This window comes from Larimichthys crocea, chromosome I (genome assembly GCF_000972845.2).
Source record: "Larimichthys crocea isolate SSNF chromosome I, L_crocea_2.0, whole genome shotgun sequence".
In the NCBI taxonomy this organism is placed as follows: Eukaryota; Metazoa; Chordata; class Actinopteri; family Sciaenidae; genus Larimichthys; species Larimichthys crocea.
The window spans coordinates 15,565,056-15,584,543 of record NC_040011.1 but is presented as its reverse complement, the minus strand read 5'-3'; the positions used below and the strand labels follow the sequence as shown (position 1 = coordinate 15,584,543).

The following is a 19,488-nucleotide window of genomic DNA, read 5'->3' as shown; positions in this document are numbered from 1 at the left end:
TGTGTGTGTGTGTGTGTGTGTGTGTGTAAGAGAGAGAGTCACAGCTTGGATATCTGTTGCCTGTGAGCCAGTGTGGTTGTGTTTTTTTTTTCACTCCTCTCAATGTGTGTGTCTTTGTTTGAAGAAGAGTGTGTGCAGATGTGGGGCCACACGTGCATGTGCGTCTTTGCGTCTGTCTGTCTGTTGTGTGTGTGTGTGTGTGTGTGTGTGTGTGTGTGTGTGTGTGTGTGTGTGTGTGTGTGTGTGTGTTCTGCTCGGCAGTGCTCTGCAGCTGCACCGACGAGGGACTCAGGTAGCGTCTACAGGGAGCTAAAAACCTGACGTAATGCAGCAGGAATCTCCTTCCCAGCAGAGCCAAGTTCCCACTGCAGCCAGAGAAATCATTTTGAATTGCTCTGTCTGTCTCGGTCTGTCTGTCTCTCTGTCTGTCTGTCTGTCTGTGTACATATATAGATACAGTATATAGATATATATGTCGAGTTTGCCTGATTGTGTGAGTTTGCATGTTTGTGTACATGCTCCAGCCAATCCACATCAGTCCGTCTTTGCACATCAGGGGCTCAGTGCAGGGACTCTCCTCTCCTCATGCAGAGAGAGGAATTGCTTTCAGCTGTTTTATAAGCTGCTGGCAGACAGAGAGAAAAAAAAAAGACTGAGTTACAGCATGTTCCTGCAGACATTCAGCGCCTTTCGATACTGAACGATGCAGATAGCTTAAATGGGATTGAAGTCTGTTTGTGCCGCCCCATTAGGCCTGCCACAGATCCCCATTAAGCAGATGCCTCTTTCAAAAGGCAACAGTTAGTACATTTGCAGAGGGACTCTGAGGTTTCGAGATATTTTCATGTGACGGAAATATTTTCTAATGTAAAGCTGTCCAGCTGTCAAACACGTCTAAATGGGACCGGCTTTACTTACTTAACTAATTTAATCTAGGTCTATTTGGCTTCTGGTCCACATCAAATCCTGTCATGTTTCCGCTTAGTTAGCCACATTTTTCCCACCACTTTGTTCACACTGATTCTAAATAAACTTTGTTTAGCTGCACAGCTCGACTGTAAGATACAAAAATCACCTGCAGCTGGACAGCTGATACAGTTGTATTACCGTAAAATATTCATAATGTTATATTTATATATCTTAAAATATTTTATAATACTGCTGCAACGAAAGAATCTCCCTTCGGGGATCTATCTATCTATCTATAAATGCCATAAATGCCAATTAAAGGTCGGGCTATCAGTATTGTCGACTCTGATCTAAAGACCACCTTTTGAAGGTCTCTGTCTGGTCTCGGGAATCGACTCAGTCTCGTCTTGGTCTCAGACAGAAGACTGGATTTTATTTCAAGACCTACTACCAGTGTTTCCCATCAGTCACCTAATAATGACTAACCTGTCTTGCCACAGTTTCGTAATTAACTGAAATTCTTTTACAGTTCAGCCGGAGCATAAATTCTGCAATACGTTTACTGGGAGGCGTAGCTCTCACCCAAAGAGAAATAGCGATTATTAGCTACAACAGTGAGAGTTCATGGAGATTTGTAAAAGGCGTGTGTTTTGTTGCATACTGTGTGCTCTCCCACATAGATGTGCTCACACATGCTAAATCCAGGCCGCCTGGCCACTTTGGCTAGAATTCAAAGAAAATACAAGGATCTCAGTCCAGAGAATTTAAACCCAAATGTTGTTCAAATGTTCAAAAAGTAACGCTTCCCAGCGATCGTTTTCAAAAAGTTCAGTTTTGGGAGAAAATCAGTGGCTTAGTGCAGACGGATGGCCAAACCAAGAGATTTTCCGATTTATCCAGCTTAGCGTGGACACTAAACCCACTTTACACACTCTCTCTGTCTTATGTGTGCAAACTGAAGGAGTGTATGTATGCGGCTCCTTCACCTAACCACCAACTTTCTCCACACACCCACCACTGCTGGATTCTTGTGCAGGTCACTGTGAAGTTCAGTCCCTCAATCCTTTTTAAAAAATATATATATACCAGACTTGTGGTAAGACTTTCCTGTCAAATCCATGTTCCCATGCAGCTGTGTCGTTCACCGACGACGAGAAGGAGCAGCTGAGGAAGTTCACCAACCGCTCCTACCTGCTCGACAAGACGTGTCGTTACCAAGCGTGGCTCAGCCTCGTGGACATCCTGCTGGCTTATTCCTATGAAGAGCGCTCTACAGAGGGGGAGCACAATGTGAGTGTGAAGAGGCAACTCCTCTGAGCAGCACTTAGCCTTGGATGACAAAGCCCTCTATCCTCAAATCCTTTAGACCCCCTTCCATTTCATTCAGAGCCTTAAGAGATTACCAGCAGATCCGAGAGCTCAGTCCAGGCCTCTTTGTGTCACTCCTCTAAGGTAGCTGCAGAAAGGCAAGGTGAGCGAGGCTGATTGCTAAAGACAGTTCGTAGAATGTGTGAATGAAAGACTAGAGATATTCGATCCAGCAGAATGTTGAATTAAAGCCCAGCTATGAAAACACAATCAATCATATGTGAACATTTTAATTTCCATATGGGATATATAATATGATGAGTCTAGAACAAGTCCCCTGGTTTATTTTCAATTAGTTGGCAGCCTTCTCTTCAGAAATCTGAGCAGCTGAGCTGCTTCTGTCTATACAGCATTAATCTGTGTCCTTGTAGTATTTCCTGCCTCTGGTTGTTGATAAGTGGTCCCCTTCTTTTCTGCAGGTAGAATCGCCGTGGACTATCAGAAAACTCAGCGGGACTCTCTGCTGGCTGGAGGTGAGTCAGTTCTCACAAGAGGAATTGAGACGAACTGCAGTGAATGATTTACTCTCACATGCTTATTTAGGCGTTCAATTAAAAGGGACAGAGCACCTAATTAAAACGTGACGGCAAATATGTCACAGAGCTCGTCAAAGAATAGCTAAGAGGTAAACTCCACCACCTTTATACATCAAAGTGTGGTTTGCAGGTCTTTGGGAGCATGACTGCACATGTGAAAAAAGTCATTCGAAGCCTTTTTTGAGCTGTGGGAAACCTCAAGTGATGTCACTTGAGTCAGCGTCAGTTGCAGCTACAAGTTTCAAAATGAAAAATATGTGTGTGGAGCTCCTCTCCTCTTCCTCTTCACTCCTTATCTCTGCTTTAGCCTAGCTGCTACTATCATAACACACCCGAAACCTCCAACTGAACTGTCGGGTCAGTCAGGTTGCAGTGTCATAGATACCAGGGTTTGACAAGGAAGAAAAATGTGGAATAAAAAAGATGAAATCTCCGGTTCTGCTGCATGAATTTAAGATTTGGGATCATGAGTCTGTTTTCCTGTCCTTGTCCTATGTTGACTTTGTATGTATTTTTTACTTTCGTGTGACTTTGAGCCTTAACCAAGGGTGAGAGCCGTTACCAGATGGAGCTGCTTTCCATCAAGTTACAGATGTGTATTCAGAGTACATGTTGGCAGGTCTGGCTGCCAGTCTGCTGCTAGAGAGCTGGCATGCTGTTCTTCCTGACCATGCAAAGGGGTCTGGAGTGTTTCAGCCATTCTTGATATTCGTGATGTCTTGCTGATTGTGTCCTCACTGCCAATAAAAGTTCAGCAGGGTGTGACATCAGTATATAGAAACAGCTTGTTCTCTATTCAAGTGTCACTGGAAGCTTTCTCTACTGCTTACAATTGCTAGGTCTGCCAACCTAAATCAGTTTTTTTTTGGCATGTCCAGATTTATTTTTAGAAAGTCTGAACAGTCAAAAAAACAAACAAACAAAAAAACATGAAGTTCATATTTATTTGTAAATTAGATCAAAGCAACATTTGAAGGATGTTTGATTACAGTTGGATATCTACAGATGTGTTTCAGTCTGGACCCTCTGCACACTCATATGGAATTTTAAAAGTCAACTCACAATGCAGCGCACAACAACAACGTCAAATCATCCAGAGTAACTGAAGTGCATTAGAGCGGAACTTCTACTAGCAGAGTGGTAAGGAGGACAACTGTCATTGAACAAATGCTGAAGTAAATTGACTGCTGGAACTTTGAGGAAGGTTTCTATGCTTTGTTGCCACAGCAACCCTTGCAGATAAGTCGGTGATGTCTGGACACATGAATCCGATCTTATCATATGCAAATAAAAATACAGACGGCCTGTGTTAAAGATGTGATTTGAAAAACAAATTTAAGTTGCCTGCAGTCTAAACAAAACCTTAGGCAAATGTTTATTGGTCGGGATGGGTAGAAATATAGAGGCAGTTGATGAAAATGTGGTATGAGTTCCATTGAAGTGTTTCCTAGTCAACCAAAGATTTTTGTACAATCTTAAATCTCAAGTTCAGATGCTCTATCTTAATGATGACATTCACACAGAGGCCCTTCTTTTGTTCTTTGTTGAGTTTTTGTTGGCAAGAAACTACTTGTGGAAAAAAAGTTTGTTTAATAATGTAAGTCTATCTTCTGTTCTACAACCAGAAAAAGAAGAAAATGTAAGAACCAAAGGACAAAGAGTTCTCTACTTTCTCTGCCATTATTTGTTTTGTTTGTATTTCAGCCTTTCAGATGTTGAATTGTGAACCTTTTTAATGCCAACAATGCGAACGTGACTAAGAAAGTCATGACAGAAAAACAGCAGTTGAGCTCCTCTTTCATTATCCTCTTGTAATCCTTAGTCTTGCAGTTGCCTCTGATCATGGCTCAGCAGCAGTCATTGAACAGACTTGTTTTGACTGGCGGGTATGTTGGCTGTATTAAAAGCTGGATGTGTTATAGAATGATTTATGGCGGTGAATATCTGTCTGTGACTTTCACACATGCACACATGGTTTATAAATATGTTAACAGTTGCATGAATGTTTGAAGACGCTGTAGAGACTTGGGCTGATTTTTCACATCACTGATATTTGCTCTCAACTGAACAGTCCACATCCAGGTTTATCTACAGGGAGTTGCTAATTGTTTGACTTGGCACATTATCTGAGTCCTGTACAACAGCAGTAACAGGTGTTCCCTATTCAAAGAGCAAATGATAGGGTGTGTGTGTGTGGTCTGTCTGCTCACAACCTGCCACCAGATAATCGCTTGTGTGTGTGCGTGTGTGAGACTGGCATCAGAAATTAGGGTTTTCTGATATTGCCTAACACTTCTGCCCATGTCTTTGTTAGGAGGACATGTTTTGGGTGCCTAGCCACGTAGCCTGCGAAGGCAACCATTGTGTTTGTAGCTTTTCCTATTGTTATTATTACTGTTGTTGTTATTACTGTTATTATTATTATTATTATTGTTATTGTTATTGTTATTGTTATTATTATTGATCCGTTTCCGCTGCAATTGAAGTCTGTGGCAGTCCCTAGAACGCCATGGTGAAAAGTTTTGAAACTTGGCACATGTATTCAGGACAGTCCCATTGTCAACCTCAAGAATTTTCATGCCTGTACATTGAATTTTGCTTCTGTTTGCCCGTAGCAGCCAATTAAACTCACCAACGACGCCGCCAAAAAGGGAGTGAGGTCATATCTCTGCAACAGTTTGATGTTTTGACTTCAAACTTCTAACACAGACTCATGACCACTTCTTTGAGAGGCCCAAATTTTGGTGACCCTTGACCTTTAGGGGGCAGTATAAGTAGCCTAAATGCATTTTTGCTCATCTCTTCATATTGCTTTGGACTTTAACCTTGATTCCAGTGTTGACTGATACTCTCAGACATCCCAGTACATTTGGTAAAGAACTGTGTAATACATGCATAAAGATTTGGCGGCCATTTTAAATTTAGTCAAAAACACGTTTATGATTACAGAGGGCACACACTTTGTCTGATTTACATGAAACTTGATGGATATGGTCTTCAGACCATGGCTGGCTGATGGTTGAAGTTTCATGTCTGAACTCCAAACTCTTTTGCCGTAACAGCCAATCCAAATCGGTGGTGAAGCCGCCAAACAGGAAGTCTCTCTGCGATGTCTTGATGTATCGCCACAAAACTTGGTGTATGGACTTATGGCATAGGCTTGCCTGCTATGCTGCTAGGCACCCCCATCGCTGCTTGTAGCTATATTGTAAGTTGTTTTTGTGTCAAACAGGATTCTGTTCATTCAGTTTTTTCCACATGTACATGCCAAAACAGCAGGAAACAGCTTAACCTCTCCCTCCTCCTGTGGCCGATGATGGACAAGTGGTTGAAAGGACAAATCATAGTTTGGTCAAGGCTCATTACACCTTTATTCTTTTGTTTCCTGCTCTCCATTATCACTTATTTCAGTATTTCTCGATTGTCAAACACAACTCAGGCGTTCTCTTGGTTACATTTCCCATTTTATTTTTAGATGACAGGTGCTAACGTGTGTAAAATAATGATTTCATCTATTAAGATACAGTCACAGTTTACACTTACAATACAGCACACTTTTGTTCCAAGAAGCAGTCTCGCTGAGTCATCCGGACAGGTTCGCTGACTAAAACCTCACCTGGAAATAGGTCTTTTTCCGTCAGACCTTGTTTCAGTTTGCAAGAGGTTCCACGTTTTACTCATCAAAGTTATCCAGATTACTCTGTAGAAATGCTTCTTGGAAAAACGCCCTGTATTGCAAGAACACGATATTGACATACAGAGTGATTGATCACAGGGACATTGGCTAATGTTGTAGAAATATGCTATGCAGAATCTTTGCAGGTATAGTTTTGTCACAGCGTTGTGATTTCTCTCCTCCGTTCTACATCGCAAGAGTGTTGTTTCATATTTCTCCACTCGAGGCAGCTTAATGTGGAGCTCAAATTGAGAGGAAACCATGCAGTTGCACAAATGTGGTCACTGCCTTAGGAAGCAGTAGCCCCTAATCACCACATTAGGGTAAATAAACCTGACAAATACTCAACGTTCAAGAGCTGTGTTTTGTGGCCACATACACCCAGATTACATGTAGATCAAGTTGCTAGAAATTGTAATTCATGCCATCAGAATACATCTCATCTAAAGCTGGATATGGTTAATGCAAGTCGTTAATCAGAGGCCAACCATAGAAACCTATGGCATATGTTTAGATTTTTAGCTTAGCATTGGATTTCATATGTTGATGGCACCCTCACAAATCCAGCTGGATACATTGTACATGTTCATTCATCTACTGTGTGATACAGAGGTGGTGAGCAGGAGGTTTTCAGTAGAGATGGAAGCCTGGAAGCCTTTCTTTAAATTCCTTAACGTTATTTTCATTATCAACAGTTTCCATAGGTATCAGAAACTTGTAGGAGAAAACACAAGCTGTCAATCATAATTTTTGCAGCATGTTTTTCCTCATTCTGTTTTACTGTTTTTTTTTGTTTTTTTTTCTTTAAACAATATCCTAAATATAACTAAACATAGAAACACAGGATTTACTTGGATGGTTCATCAATCATATAGGTTAAATGTTATGGCAATCAGTTTTAATTATTTCAGCTTCATTTCCTAGAAATCATGTTTTCTCTGTCATTTTGCTGTGGTGGATGGGTCTGAATACTGAAATACCCATGAGCCCTGGCCACAGTTGCTATGGCAATATGGCAAGTCATAGGTGTAAATTCAATAACTGGTTGGCATCATTGGTGCGGGGTTTCACCCACAATTGACCCCAAAATTTAAAAATAAATGGTTTAAAGCTAAATACACACTTGGCTTGGATCTTCGACATTTTATCAAAGAACCAAACATTTTTTGACGTGGTTGATAGTCTTTTGTTCTGATTCCTTGAACAGGAGAGTTTTATACCAATTCAAGGCGTAGAAGTGTTCCAGGAGTGAGTCACAACATTATATATTGTAAAAATAAACAGGACCTTTTACTTTCAGTTCCATGGGCGCCTAAAATAACTCTTTCCGCTATGCAACTCTATAGACCCTTTCAGACACAACAGGAATTGTGATAGATTTGCTGCTGTTGCCATTGGAAATAATGGGTTTCAGAGTATGCTGGTGCCATTTTTTGGTTGTGTCACAAAGGACTATACCTCTGTTGCCAAGGTAGTCCCGAAGCGTAGTCACATTTAGAGTAGGTAAATGTCAGCTACGCTAGCTGTAATGTCGTCTGAAATCTTAATTTAATGATGAATACGTTCCTGTACGGTATGGCACGAATCCTCTGTTATATTTTATTATATTACTGTGGGTGCTTAAGTGGTTGTTGTCGTTGTTGCCAGTTGTGTCACGCTTTCAGCACCAACTGTTGTGCATGAACAACTACATCTGCCTAGACAGATGATGCCGTTGAATAGACGATCCTTCATTAGTGTCAGGGACACGTTCCAGTTCACACTGCACGACAGAAGTGGCAAGTGTGTCCCAGAACACCTCCAAGTATTTCTTGAGTGATAAGAGCCCAGTGCTAGGTGTTGGACATGCACACATGGTCACCCTTGTGATCGAATCGCCAGAGACGCATTTAATTAGAACCACGCCGATGAGGCTGTTTGCAGGTGTTTGGTTGCCTAGACCAACCGTAACCACAGTTTGAGAGCGAGTAGTTTTTCCTGTTGTGTCGACAGTGGAGTAAAGAACAGTCTTCACCTGCCTGGCAGCCCTTTACTGCTCGTCATTCAGTCAGCAGAGCTGTCAGCTCCTATTGACAGGCCACCTCGCTCATTCCCTCGCTCCCTGTCCTCACTCACCCCCCCCCTGTTCCCCCCTCAACTCACCCCCGCCCCCCCCCCCCCCACCTCCTCCTTCTCCTCCTCCTCTTCACTTCACCTTGTGCTCGACAATAGATTCCTCTCAGTTTTTGACTGCCTGTGTGTCTGTGTGTCACGGCTGAAGTCAGCCCTGCTTCCTCACTCCATTCTCCCTCTCTGCTATCTCTTTTTTATATTCCCGCTGCCTGTCTCCCTCGCCTCGCTTATGCCTTAACATTCTCCTTCCCCCCCTACCACCCTATCCCACCACCATCCCCTCTCCCCCTCCTCCCTCCATCTGCTGCATGTTTACTTGTCCTCAGTCGACTGCGCTGGTGTGACTGTGAGTCCACCCCCCCCCACCGCCCCCACCCCCCCCTGCAGCAGCAGACCTTATTTACACTCCTGCTAAACAAGCCCAAGGGAGAGCATGATCCCCGATGACACGCACTTGCAAGCTCGCAACACATCCTTAACAAGCTACAAAGAAAAGAAGAGAAAGAAACGCTAGATAAACCTCTGTTTCTGTCTCCAGGCTATGTGTCCATTAGTGCAGAGAAAATCTCAGAGTGAAGGCAGTGATTAAAGACATGCAGCAATTAACAGGCCAGGGCTGCAGAGGTGTTTAAGAGTTGTGAGCCTCTATTTTGCCAGCTCTATAAATGAGGAGTTGTTAAGAGTAATTAATGCACTAGTGACTGCAATGCACACCGAAAGGAGCCAGTCTTTAACCTAAGAAAGGGGAAAATTCCTGGGTTGAAAATATGCGGCTGAACCAAACCTTCTGCTGTCAGTTGCATCCATTTCCATTTCCTTCTCTTATTGAATAAAAACATGGTCTGTTTTTGTGCTGGTTAGCTTTCTGAGTTTCATGTAATCTATTTTGCAGGCGTACAGCTCCTTGCAAGACGTCCTGGTGTCATTTGGACGCAGGGTTTTGTGCTACCCGCTCTACAGACACTTTGCCATGGTCTCTGCAGCCATTCGTGACACAGCTAAGATTTTGCAGTCAGGTGAGTCCCCTGAAAGCACCACACCACTAACCCCCCCTCCTCCCCCCACACACACACTGTGTGTGTAAGCTGTTAAAATGGCAATGAACATGTTTTCTTGGTATATTCTCAAGCAGAAGCAGCTCGCTGGACAGACTCTTGAGTTCGGAGAAAGTGGTTCATGAGCATACTGCAGCGTGTGTTTGGAAGCGATATTCCTCCAGCTAAGAAAACGAGTGGCCCGACTCCCACCTCCTCAGGGAGTGAAATGTGAATTAGTGGAAAACGGACTGTTGACTTTGATATCTTAAAGCCCAGAGTAATCTTTAAATCAAAATACCCCACGGACAGATGAAACTCTGCAGTATAAACACACTCAGGATGTGTGAGGGCTAAGATTATCCCGCTTGTGATGATTTTAACGGCATTAAATGACAGCAAATTAAAGGCCTTTTAAGCTCCAGATTAGCATTTCTGCGCCTCATTAAGTAGGAAGATGAGTTGATCAGGAGAGCTGGGGAAACAGCAGTTGGAGTCACTCTCTCCTCTCACCTTCTTTCTTATACCTCAGAAAGATTTTTTTCTGCCATAAAGAGATTTCTTATATTCATCCCGACTCTGGAAATTGTTCCAACAATTGCTGACGGCTCATACAACATCTTCTTTGGCCAAAAACAGCTAACTGATAAGAGGCTTTGTTTATTGTTTCAGTGCATTAAGAGAGAGAAAAAACAACAACAACTAATTATTTCACTATTATTGTTCATAATGTTCACTCACGACTCATAACCTTCATTATTTGCAAGCATTAGGGAAATATGAGAAATAGGGCTTTTCCTTAATGAACTGTAACACTACAGTAATTTGGCATTGTGCGTGTCTGAGGGCGCGTTTCCTCCCAGCATTACTTTACAGACTAATTAATTTGTCAGAATAAAGCAAATGGAAACGTTTGAGGCACTTCATTTAAGTGGCTGCGAAAGCAAACATTCATAGGTATTAGCAAAACAAACCCATTAATGGCAGCGCACAGATTAAGGCCTCAGAGGAAATGTTATCCGGGGGTAAATATTTGAACAGCCCTCTGGCAGCGTGGCGAGTATTCTCAAGGAGCTCCTCCACCTGCCTCCTAAGTGGCTGTAACTGAGCTACCGGACAGGAACAGGTACAGGAGAGTGGGGGAGGGCTGGAGTTAGGAAGTCTAGAGGAGAACCTCTGGGTCATGCTGTTGTCATGATTGGAGTGACAGGACAAGACAAGAAATGTCAGATCTGGTCCCCTGTCACAGATCCATCCACTACACGTCTAAGCTGTCATTCATTCAGGCAAATTTTACACCGGTCATGGCATTTCTCTGGCAAATCTGAGCAGGAGGGCATGGGAAGCTCTGGAATTTAATCTTTGGCTGTCAAATTTTAGGTCAAATAAGCACTCTGACCTAGTTATAGAAATTTAAGGAGGAGTAATGAGGGCAGTGAGTACTGATGGCCTTTTATTGAATGAAATGCATGGATCATGTGTGGATGTGTGACAGAGAAAAAAAGAAAAGGATTGAATGAGAACCAAACTATGAAAGAAGGTTCCGATATAAAATGGTACAATATGTGCATTCATTTTAACTAGATGTAACTAGGTGTGCTGCCATGGCTTACACATGGCACATAAGACTTGACACTAAAGTAAGTAGAGTAAAGATGTGTCTCTTCCGACTTTGTCTGATTGTGTCGATGATGATGATCTTGAGAGGAACTCTTCCTGCTGCTTTTCGTGATTTCTGAAAATGCGTTTGTTCTTGTTCCCAGAAACAGAAAGTGAGAAGAGAGAATGTACTCTGAGAGATGTTGTTCATCTGAGTCGAAAAAACGTTCTCTCACATTGAAAGTACAATTAGGGAGATCCCTTATCTCCTACGTTATTAATTTCATCAATTGTACCCTGCAGTAAGGCAGCAAAGAATATTATACCAATCACATTTCTCTTTTCACAGATGATGTACTCTTATTTTTGTCCGAGATTTTCAAAAAAGTTTAGCTTTCTTTTAACTTACAAAGTCAAAAATCTGCGTGATGCTGGTTTGAACCACAACATTCCAATAGTTCTTCATTTGAAATGTCTTGGAGAAGACACACATTCCTCTCCCGAAAGAACTCTGCTCAAATAATGAACACCGTTCAAAGAGATATGAGTAGATTGTGCAGACCACCCAATTCTCTGTCAGCCAGGATTTTAATAATTAAAACGAATGTTCTACCTAGGACAGATTTTTATAGATCCATGTCATCTTTGTCCCTTCCACCCCAGCGCTGGGAACATCTACATAAAATAATCTCTCAGTTCATATGGAAATAATAAAAAAAAAAAAGATCTGGTAATTTGGCGGCTTCTGATATGAAACTATACGCTACATATGCATACTTTACAAAACTGGTTCAAATATAGCAAGGCGATAGAACGTTTCCTCTGTGACAGATATTATTCTCAGGTTTTCTTTCATAAAATATAAACTCACTTGTAGATATTTGGTGTAAGGGTAGAAATTACATTTCCATAATATAAACAGATAGAAAGCTGGATTAACTTGAACGTAAATGCATTATTCGAATTAATTCTTAAACCACAAAGATATGTAGAGGAATGTGTTAGAAACAAAAGCATGGAATGTGGAGGGAAAAAGTTTTGTCATTTTCACTTTGCTCCCTCTGCTGCTTTTGGAATCTCTACATATTTTTTTTTTCTAACAGACGACACAGTAGGCTTTGTTTTTGGTCCACTTCACACCCACCAATACATCTATGCAAATCTGCTCTTTCGGCAGCCATGAAAGAATTACTGTTATCCGTTTCACATTCTTCCCCACTCACTGGATAACATGCTCTTGCCTAATTAATACACCTTGCTCACATGTTAGACATCCTGCCAAGAATATCAATGTGAAAGTGGTTCAGAGAGCAACCTTTCCCCTGATTTTCTACAAATAACTCATGAATCTTCCCTGTGAAAAAGAAATCTTGGAACCAAGTGTGCTTTTTCCTTACATGATCCAAGCCCTTGAATTCGAGGGCAGAGTTCCCTGCATTCGATCCCATGCTTAAATGAGGACCAAATGTTTGTTTAAGGTTTTTCCTCACTGCGAGTGCGCTGTTTATTTTGATTGGGCTGGAATGTCTCTGGACAATGCCAACCAGCACTGCGGAAGTGGAGAGGAGCATTTTCTCTTGCCCTCAGTGGATTGTTGGCCACATCATAAGGCTATTTATATGCCTGATTGGAGGGAGAAGTGCTGTGGCAGTTTGGCTTGTTGTATATGTAAGTGAAAGGTAATTTGTCAGAATTACAAATGGAGATTCTATGTGATGCATTTGTGGGGTTGTACGCTGCAGCACGCAGGCTGAAATATCTCAAAACATATGCAGGTGTCAGCCATTAAGCAAATCCATCGGAATGAAAATCTCCCACCATTTAATGGATAAACATGTTGGATAGTGTACATACTTTGGCTGCCAGATGATTTATTGAAATCATGATTAAGCTCCAATTTGCAAACTGCATCACATGCTGAAAGAAACCACAAGATGCAAGACACAAAAAAATCCACATCCATGTTAAGACAGTTGAGATGGAATAATATGACAAGTGTTGTGTACTTCTGGTAGGTGTAAACAAAACTAAGTGTTCCATTTTTTTAGTTGTTAAGACATCAATTCCCCAAGCAGCACATAACAGGTATGTGATATCTAACTGCGCAGAGAATTTGCGTTTTTTTTCTGCCGAGTTATTCGTCTTGATTTGTGCTTCCTCCACCCCAATCCCATTGAGGTGAACAGAAATTTTGTTTATGTTGCTCAGAGCAACATAAAACACACCCAATACATCTTCATTAGCAGGAGACATTTGCATACAGCCCGAGGGTGTTGTGGAACAAAGTTCACTTGTTTTTTGACTGTAATTATTAGCGTTATAGTGTCACGAGTGGTTATTGCGAGTCAAAATCACGAGTCAAAAATCGTGTATAAGCCCAGTAGCATCAGTATTAGTCTGGCTGGGGCATATCCAGACTTTTGCAAAGGCTGATTCAAACAGCAGGCTTTGACTCAGTGGCTGTGTCCATATTTTATACCACATACGAATTCTAAGCAGGTTTTGAGTCACACCAGAGAAGTGGAAAAATGAAAAATTCTCAAATAGTTCAAAGGATTAAGCTGTAAATCATATTGGGCTGTAAATCCATACATACATGATAAGATTGCAACAGTGTTGTATGTAATAAAAAAAACAGACTTTGAGGCTACAAAGCTTTAGCGATTCGACATTGTTCATGTAAGAGCAGGCAGGATTTTTTTCTAAAATGATTTTCTGGAGCACTAGACTAAAAAAAGAGTAAATTTAAAGCTTCAAGCTGTGTAGTTAAATGACCTGTATTGGCCTCGGTGCCATGCACAGTTGGAAAAACACTCCAGTTCATTACGTTGCTGGACTGAATCGCTGGTGTCTGTAAAATAAATTTTAAAAAAATCAGGGCTTCAGGTTTGTCAGAAAACAAGCAGAATGGATTCAGATCCGCACTGTAATGATGCTACACGGCTGCTAAATGGGCAAACATGAATGGCTGTCAAGGGGAAAATCATCAAAATATATTGTGCTATTTTTTGACAGATCAAGGCGAGCACATTTCTGACAGAAAGTCTGAGCAGAGCCACCATTAAATTGACAGAATGGCTGCCAAAAATAGAGTTGTCTTCTTTGGCTCTTTTGTCTCAGATGAACCACTTCTTAACCATGAACTCTTCATAAACCGTATGGATCAAATTACCCTGCAGCTCGCTGGGATTTTCCTCTTGATCCTGTACCTTGGCTTTTATGTATGGAACAATGACTGCAAGTCTTTAGATGCATGCTGTGTCTGCCAGCAGCTGGAGTGCATTGTCATCCTTAATACCGAGCGCGAATAACACTGTTTTTCCATTTGCCTGCCACGGTGTGTTCCTGTGCCCAGGGAAAGCCTGTGTCCTCAAATGCCTGCTGGATATCCACAAAGTCTTCAGAGAGAACGACCCGGCCTACATACTGAACGATCTGTACATCACAGACTACTGCGTCTGGATCCAGAGGGTCAAGTAAGTTCATCGACACACATGCACACACATGCCAGAGGCCTTCATCTCCAGAGAACTACCTTTTAGTGCTACCCGGCTCCCACGATGCGTCTGTGCTTCAGGGGTGGGGATTGGACGAGTCATTTGTCACAGCAGGGCCACTTGAATGACCAAGCCAGCGAGAGCTGCAATCTCCCTCGTCTCCATTATCATGTGTCAATAGTACCATCAGCGAGTCTCAAAAGAGCCAGCTGCACGCAGCGGATTCACTCCGTATGGAACTTTTTAAGAGCGCCACACGTGTGTGTGTGTGTGCTCCGGGGCTTCTCATATCATCCACGGGTGTAACCCTCCACCTGGCAGTGCAAGCCAAGCATGCACAAAATCAGCACTTCGACTCAAAGTGATATAGGTCCGATGACTCTGTCCTCCTCCTCCTACTCCTCCTCCTCCTCGTACATATTTCACAATTACTTACACATTTCAAATGTGAGCCTGCAAGCACATTACTCAATAATGAGCTCTGTTTTACTCTTGGCCTGTGTTCAGCCAAGTGGTGTGCTCGTCTGGAAAAAGCCCAGTTGAAAAATGTGTGCCTGATGTTGTAGGCTCGGCGCCCAGATGCAGACACGATAAAAGGTCTGCAGGGATTTAGTGCCCCCCCTCCTCCTCCACCCCACCACCCCTCCCAAACGCACACATTCTCATTTCTACATTTTTTCCAGGAGAAGTCTTGAATTGTGCTCTTTAAAAATGCTACGGATACTGGGGTCTTAATGGGTGGGAAAAATCAATAGCTCGGTTTAGGTTTGGTGGGATCTCTTTCAGAGAGAGCAGAGGGAAGACGCTTTTTTCTTTTTTTCTTTTTTTTTAAATGCCTCTCCATCTTATTGTGTAAGCAGCACATGGAGCTTGTGAAGCTCTGTCAGCTCACTGAAAAACTCAATCAGTCTCTTCTCAGTCGAGGGGCACCGGAGCACCGCCTCCCCTTCCTTCGCTTTTCCTCCGCTGTACGTTGGAACTAAATGTCAGCTTGACCTAACATGCTGACTCCTACTACACCCTGCATCGATCATTAAATGGATTAGCCAGGGCTCTTGTAGCACTGACCTGCGACTGAATTGTTACATTTCCCTTTTTTGTTTGCCCCCCCCCCCCCCCCCCGGTCAATAAAGGAAGTGAAGTGTACAGTTTCGTTAGCCTCTCATATAAGCTGTCATGTTGTGAAAAAGACATTTGGATTGTAAAAACCACTTCTGTCACCTCCAGCCACTTCAGAGTGCAACTAACCATGCGTTGCTTTTTGTTGTTTTAGTACAAGTCTACTGGCTCACACTGTAGAAATTCCATAGTCTTCACTTGTGGTTTCTGAAACTATGTTCTCATGTTTGGAGCACAGTTTAAAAGGAACCCGTGGTCCAAATGCAAAGCAGCACAGGAGATTCTGGTCCTGCTCTCTGAGGTTTGGAACGATGGCGGTTTCCACAGACCAGCCTTCACTCTGTCGTACATGCAGTTTGTTGTGGCAGCCCTTTTTTCTGTCGCCTGACAGGTTTGATGACGGATCGCGTAGGCATTGTTTTCCTCAGTGCGAGATATTCCCCTGTGCTGGATTTGTCATCCTCTGCTAAGTGAGTCGTCTCTGGGAGCCAAGCGGTAAGATGAGATGTAATCTATACCCCCGGTGCAATCCCTGCATCTTGTCAGTCCTCACAGCCGTCGCGATCAGCTGCGCATGATGGACACAGCGATTAATGGATGTTTGCTGGCTGGAGGGGTTGATTTATTTAATCTCCTCGCTGTCCCACATGCATTTCTACTCCGAAAGTTCCTCTGACTGCCGAGACATCGGTCTCAAATTTACAACCTCGTAAAGACTTCACCGTGATTTAAGCTGCGGGGCATGCGCTCCCCTTTACTCTCACACACAGTGTCGGTGCAGAACCTTGCACATTGAAATCAAGAGTGCAACCTCAAAGCAAACTGCTCTTCACATTGTCTCGGCAATGTGAAACTTTCTTTCTGCACACAGTGGTAACTGTTCCAGAATTTAACACACACTTCCTTTGTTGAGACTGTTTAAACTTCCCCCACACACACCCATCCAGCCCTAATTATCTCCGAATTGTTAGCAGAGAGTATTATCATTACAAACAGAGCAGCGGCCACTCTAGTCCATTAGTTTCAGGGTATGCTTCTGAAGGTCCTTGGATGCCAAGGCCCCTGCAGAGTTGCTGGACTGCAAAGAAAAAGCGAGTCGCCTTACTTTCTTTCTCTTTGTCGACTTTCCCTTTATCAGAAAGCTTGGAGCGAGGCCAACGTAGATTCACGGCAGCCAGCACAGACAAAGCCTATAAGCCTGGTGTTGTCTTACATTACCTCAGTTAAATCAGAACTCCCTTTTTCCAGCGCTGGTTAATGTGCAACCACCCACCCACCCATATTAATTGGGTCAATTAGATTCTAGCAGAAAAAAAAACACACAGCAGTGTACAAATGATCTGCTCCAGGGTTCGTCTGAGAGGAGGGAAGTGCGGTGAGATTCATGTTTCCATATGAAGTCATTAGTGGAAAAGAGAAAACTGGATCTATGTGGGGTTTCTTTTCTTTTTTCTTTTTTTTTTCTGTGGAGTGAATTTGTGACTTGTCTATAAGACGTGCGAATCACACATTGCTCCAGAGACGAGAACATTGACAAGAAATGCTTTAGGGATAAACTGATCCTCACACCGTAACAGCTGAATGGACCGGCTCAAATAATTGGGAATGGTAGGTGTGAAGTGAGCAGGCCCCAAAAAGCATGGGTGTTTCTTTCATTGAACAGACACAGAGTACAAAAAAAGAACACAAAGCACACAGAACTCATGACAATTACAAAAATTGTTGGAGGTTGAAGCAGCAGTCAGAATTTCTTTCTTCCTGCATCGTCTCACTTGGCTTCATGTGCATGACAATGGCCATTGGACAGCGTCTGAGCGCTGACAACAGCTCTCCCGCAGAGAAAAGCATCTGTGGCTGCAACAACTGGGAAAGTCTGAGGGCAACGAGGCCAAGCATGGGGTCAGTGTGTCAGCCAAGGGCTGCGCTGAAACATCATGACAATGCACTTGTGCATGGTGGTGTGTTGTTAACACCCCCCCACCCCCCCTGTTGAGCACGGCTGGTCAGTTCCTCTCTGCGATTGTAGAGCACACTTACTGCCCAGATCTTCCCCATCAACTGTTAAGCGTGATAGGTGTTGTGCTCGGGGGCTTTTCACAGAGAATTGAAATTAGGTGTTTCTGTGGTGTGATGCCCCTCGTGTGGAAGAAAATATTAAATTGACCCGTAGCCAAACCTGGTAGCTGCAGTGTCTCCCTTCAATCACACAGCTGATGTGACAACCAGATGTTTGTTAGGAAGGACTTCCCTGGAACCACCAGGCAGCGTCACACATCTGTCAAACGCCCCGTCCGGAATGCTTTGAAAACCAATAATGGGGCGGCTCTATCTGATGTTAGCTTCAGCACTGAAGGAGATCCTAGAGGCCCCGCTGGGGAGAACAAAGACACAAATGTCTCACAGCTAACAGGGATAAGTAGTACAGATTTCCTCCCAGCATGAGGCCACTCCACTTTTCTTTTTTTTTTTTTTTGTCTTGAGTACACAGTCTCATATTAAACACAGACTTTGCATAAAGAGGACATTATGCATTCCATGTTTGAGTGGCTACTTTGGTTTTTACAATCAATTATAATATATGCTTTTCTTCTGTCTTTGCAGCCTCTTCTGCACTGAATGAGATGCTCATTAAACAACTGCTCCTCATGTTGCCATTTCACTTTTAGAGATCTAAGCAAAAGATTTTTACAGTTGAACACGATGCAGATAGACTGAATAACTCTTAATACAATCTCATTTCATGTCTGAGGGATTGCATAAATCAAAAAGTAAAGAGGAGACAGTAACATCCGATAGTAAAGAGCTCAACATAACAACTCTAACTGCGGTGTTAGAAAAACAACTTTCTACTGTATTGTCAAGCTTGAGGGCTTTGAGTTTTTTGAGCGCAGACCAAACCAAAGCCCACAGTGGAGAAGATACTGTATGCTGATAAAAATTTCAACCCGACTGTTAAACTTAAACGGTGATGTGGGAAATACAAGACAGTGTTGTCAGTTGAGGCTTTTTAAGAATTTCCCCACATTTCTTCTTATGCTCATCCAAACCCACAAAAGCCTTCAAGGAAATGTTTTTGTTTTTGTTGTTTCTTATTTTTGTAGATTTGTTCATTCTGTTTGTTGGTTATGATCATATTTTACGCACCAAGGTAACAGATGAGATCTGGGATCCATTCCACAGAGACCAACAGCCCAGGAACTGAAAGTGTTAAACAAACTGTGGTGACAATTTACCTATTCTTTTGCTCGACTCCCTTGATGATGTGACTACAGTTTGCAGCTAATCTTGTCCTGCAGCTGTGACCCGTTACAAGGACCAACCGTAAATAACTGTTATTCTGATTAGTTTCTTCTTAAGGTTTTTTTGTCTCCAGCCATTAGAACTTTTTGTTCATGGTCTTTGTGGCTAAGGTATCAGGCAGATTTGTCATTATAGAAGAGATAACTGAACTTGAGCATATCTTTATAAAATATATGTTACATTTCTTGGCTTGGTCAGACTTTGTTTGTAAGTGGCCTCTGACCTTTCAGCTGAAACACTTGTGACTTACTATTCTGAGTGGTATTCATCATAATATTTTTTTTACATTTTACATTTGTATACTCATATTGTCTTCTAAATCAAAGACGAGGACAATA

At 42.5% G+C, this 19,488-nt stretch overlaps 1 protein-coding gene across 1 annotated transcript in view; it reads left to right on the top strand.

Annotated features, from left to right (window-relative positions):
* shq1 (SHQ1, H/ACA ribonucleoprotein assembly factor) overlaps positions 1-19,488 on the top strand; it is a 34,711-nt gene that overhangs the window by 8,929 nt on the left and 6,294 nt on the right. The window contains exons 8-11 of the mRNA XM_010734945.3: positions 2,042-2,199; positions 2,697-2,750; positions 9,494-9,617; positions 14,590-14,710. Coding sequence (XP_010733247.2) covers positions 2,042-2,199; positions 2,697-2,750; positions 9,494-9,617; positions 14,590-14,710 — 457 coding nt within the window. The remainder of the gene's footprint in view (positions 1-2,041; positions 2,200-2,696; positions 2,751-9,493; positions 9,618-14,589; positions 14,711-19,488) is intronic.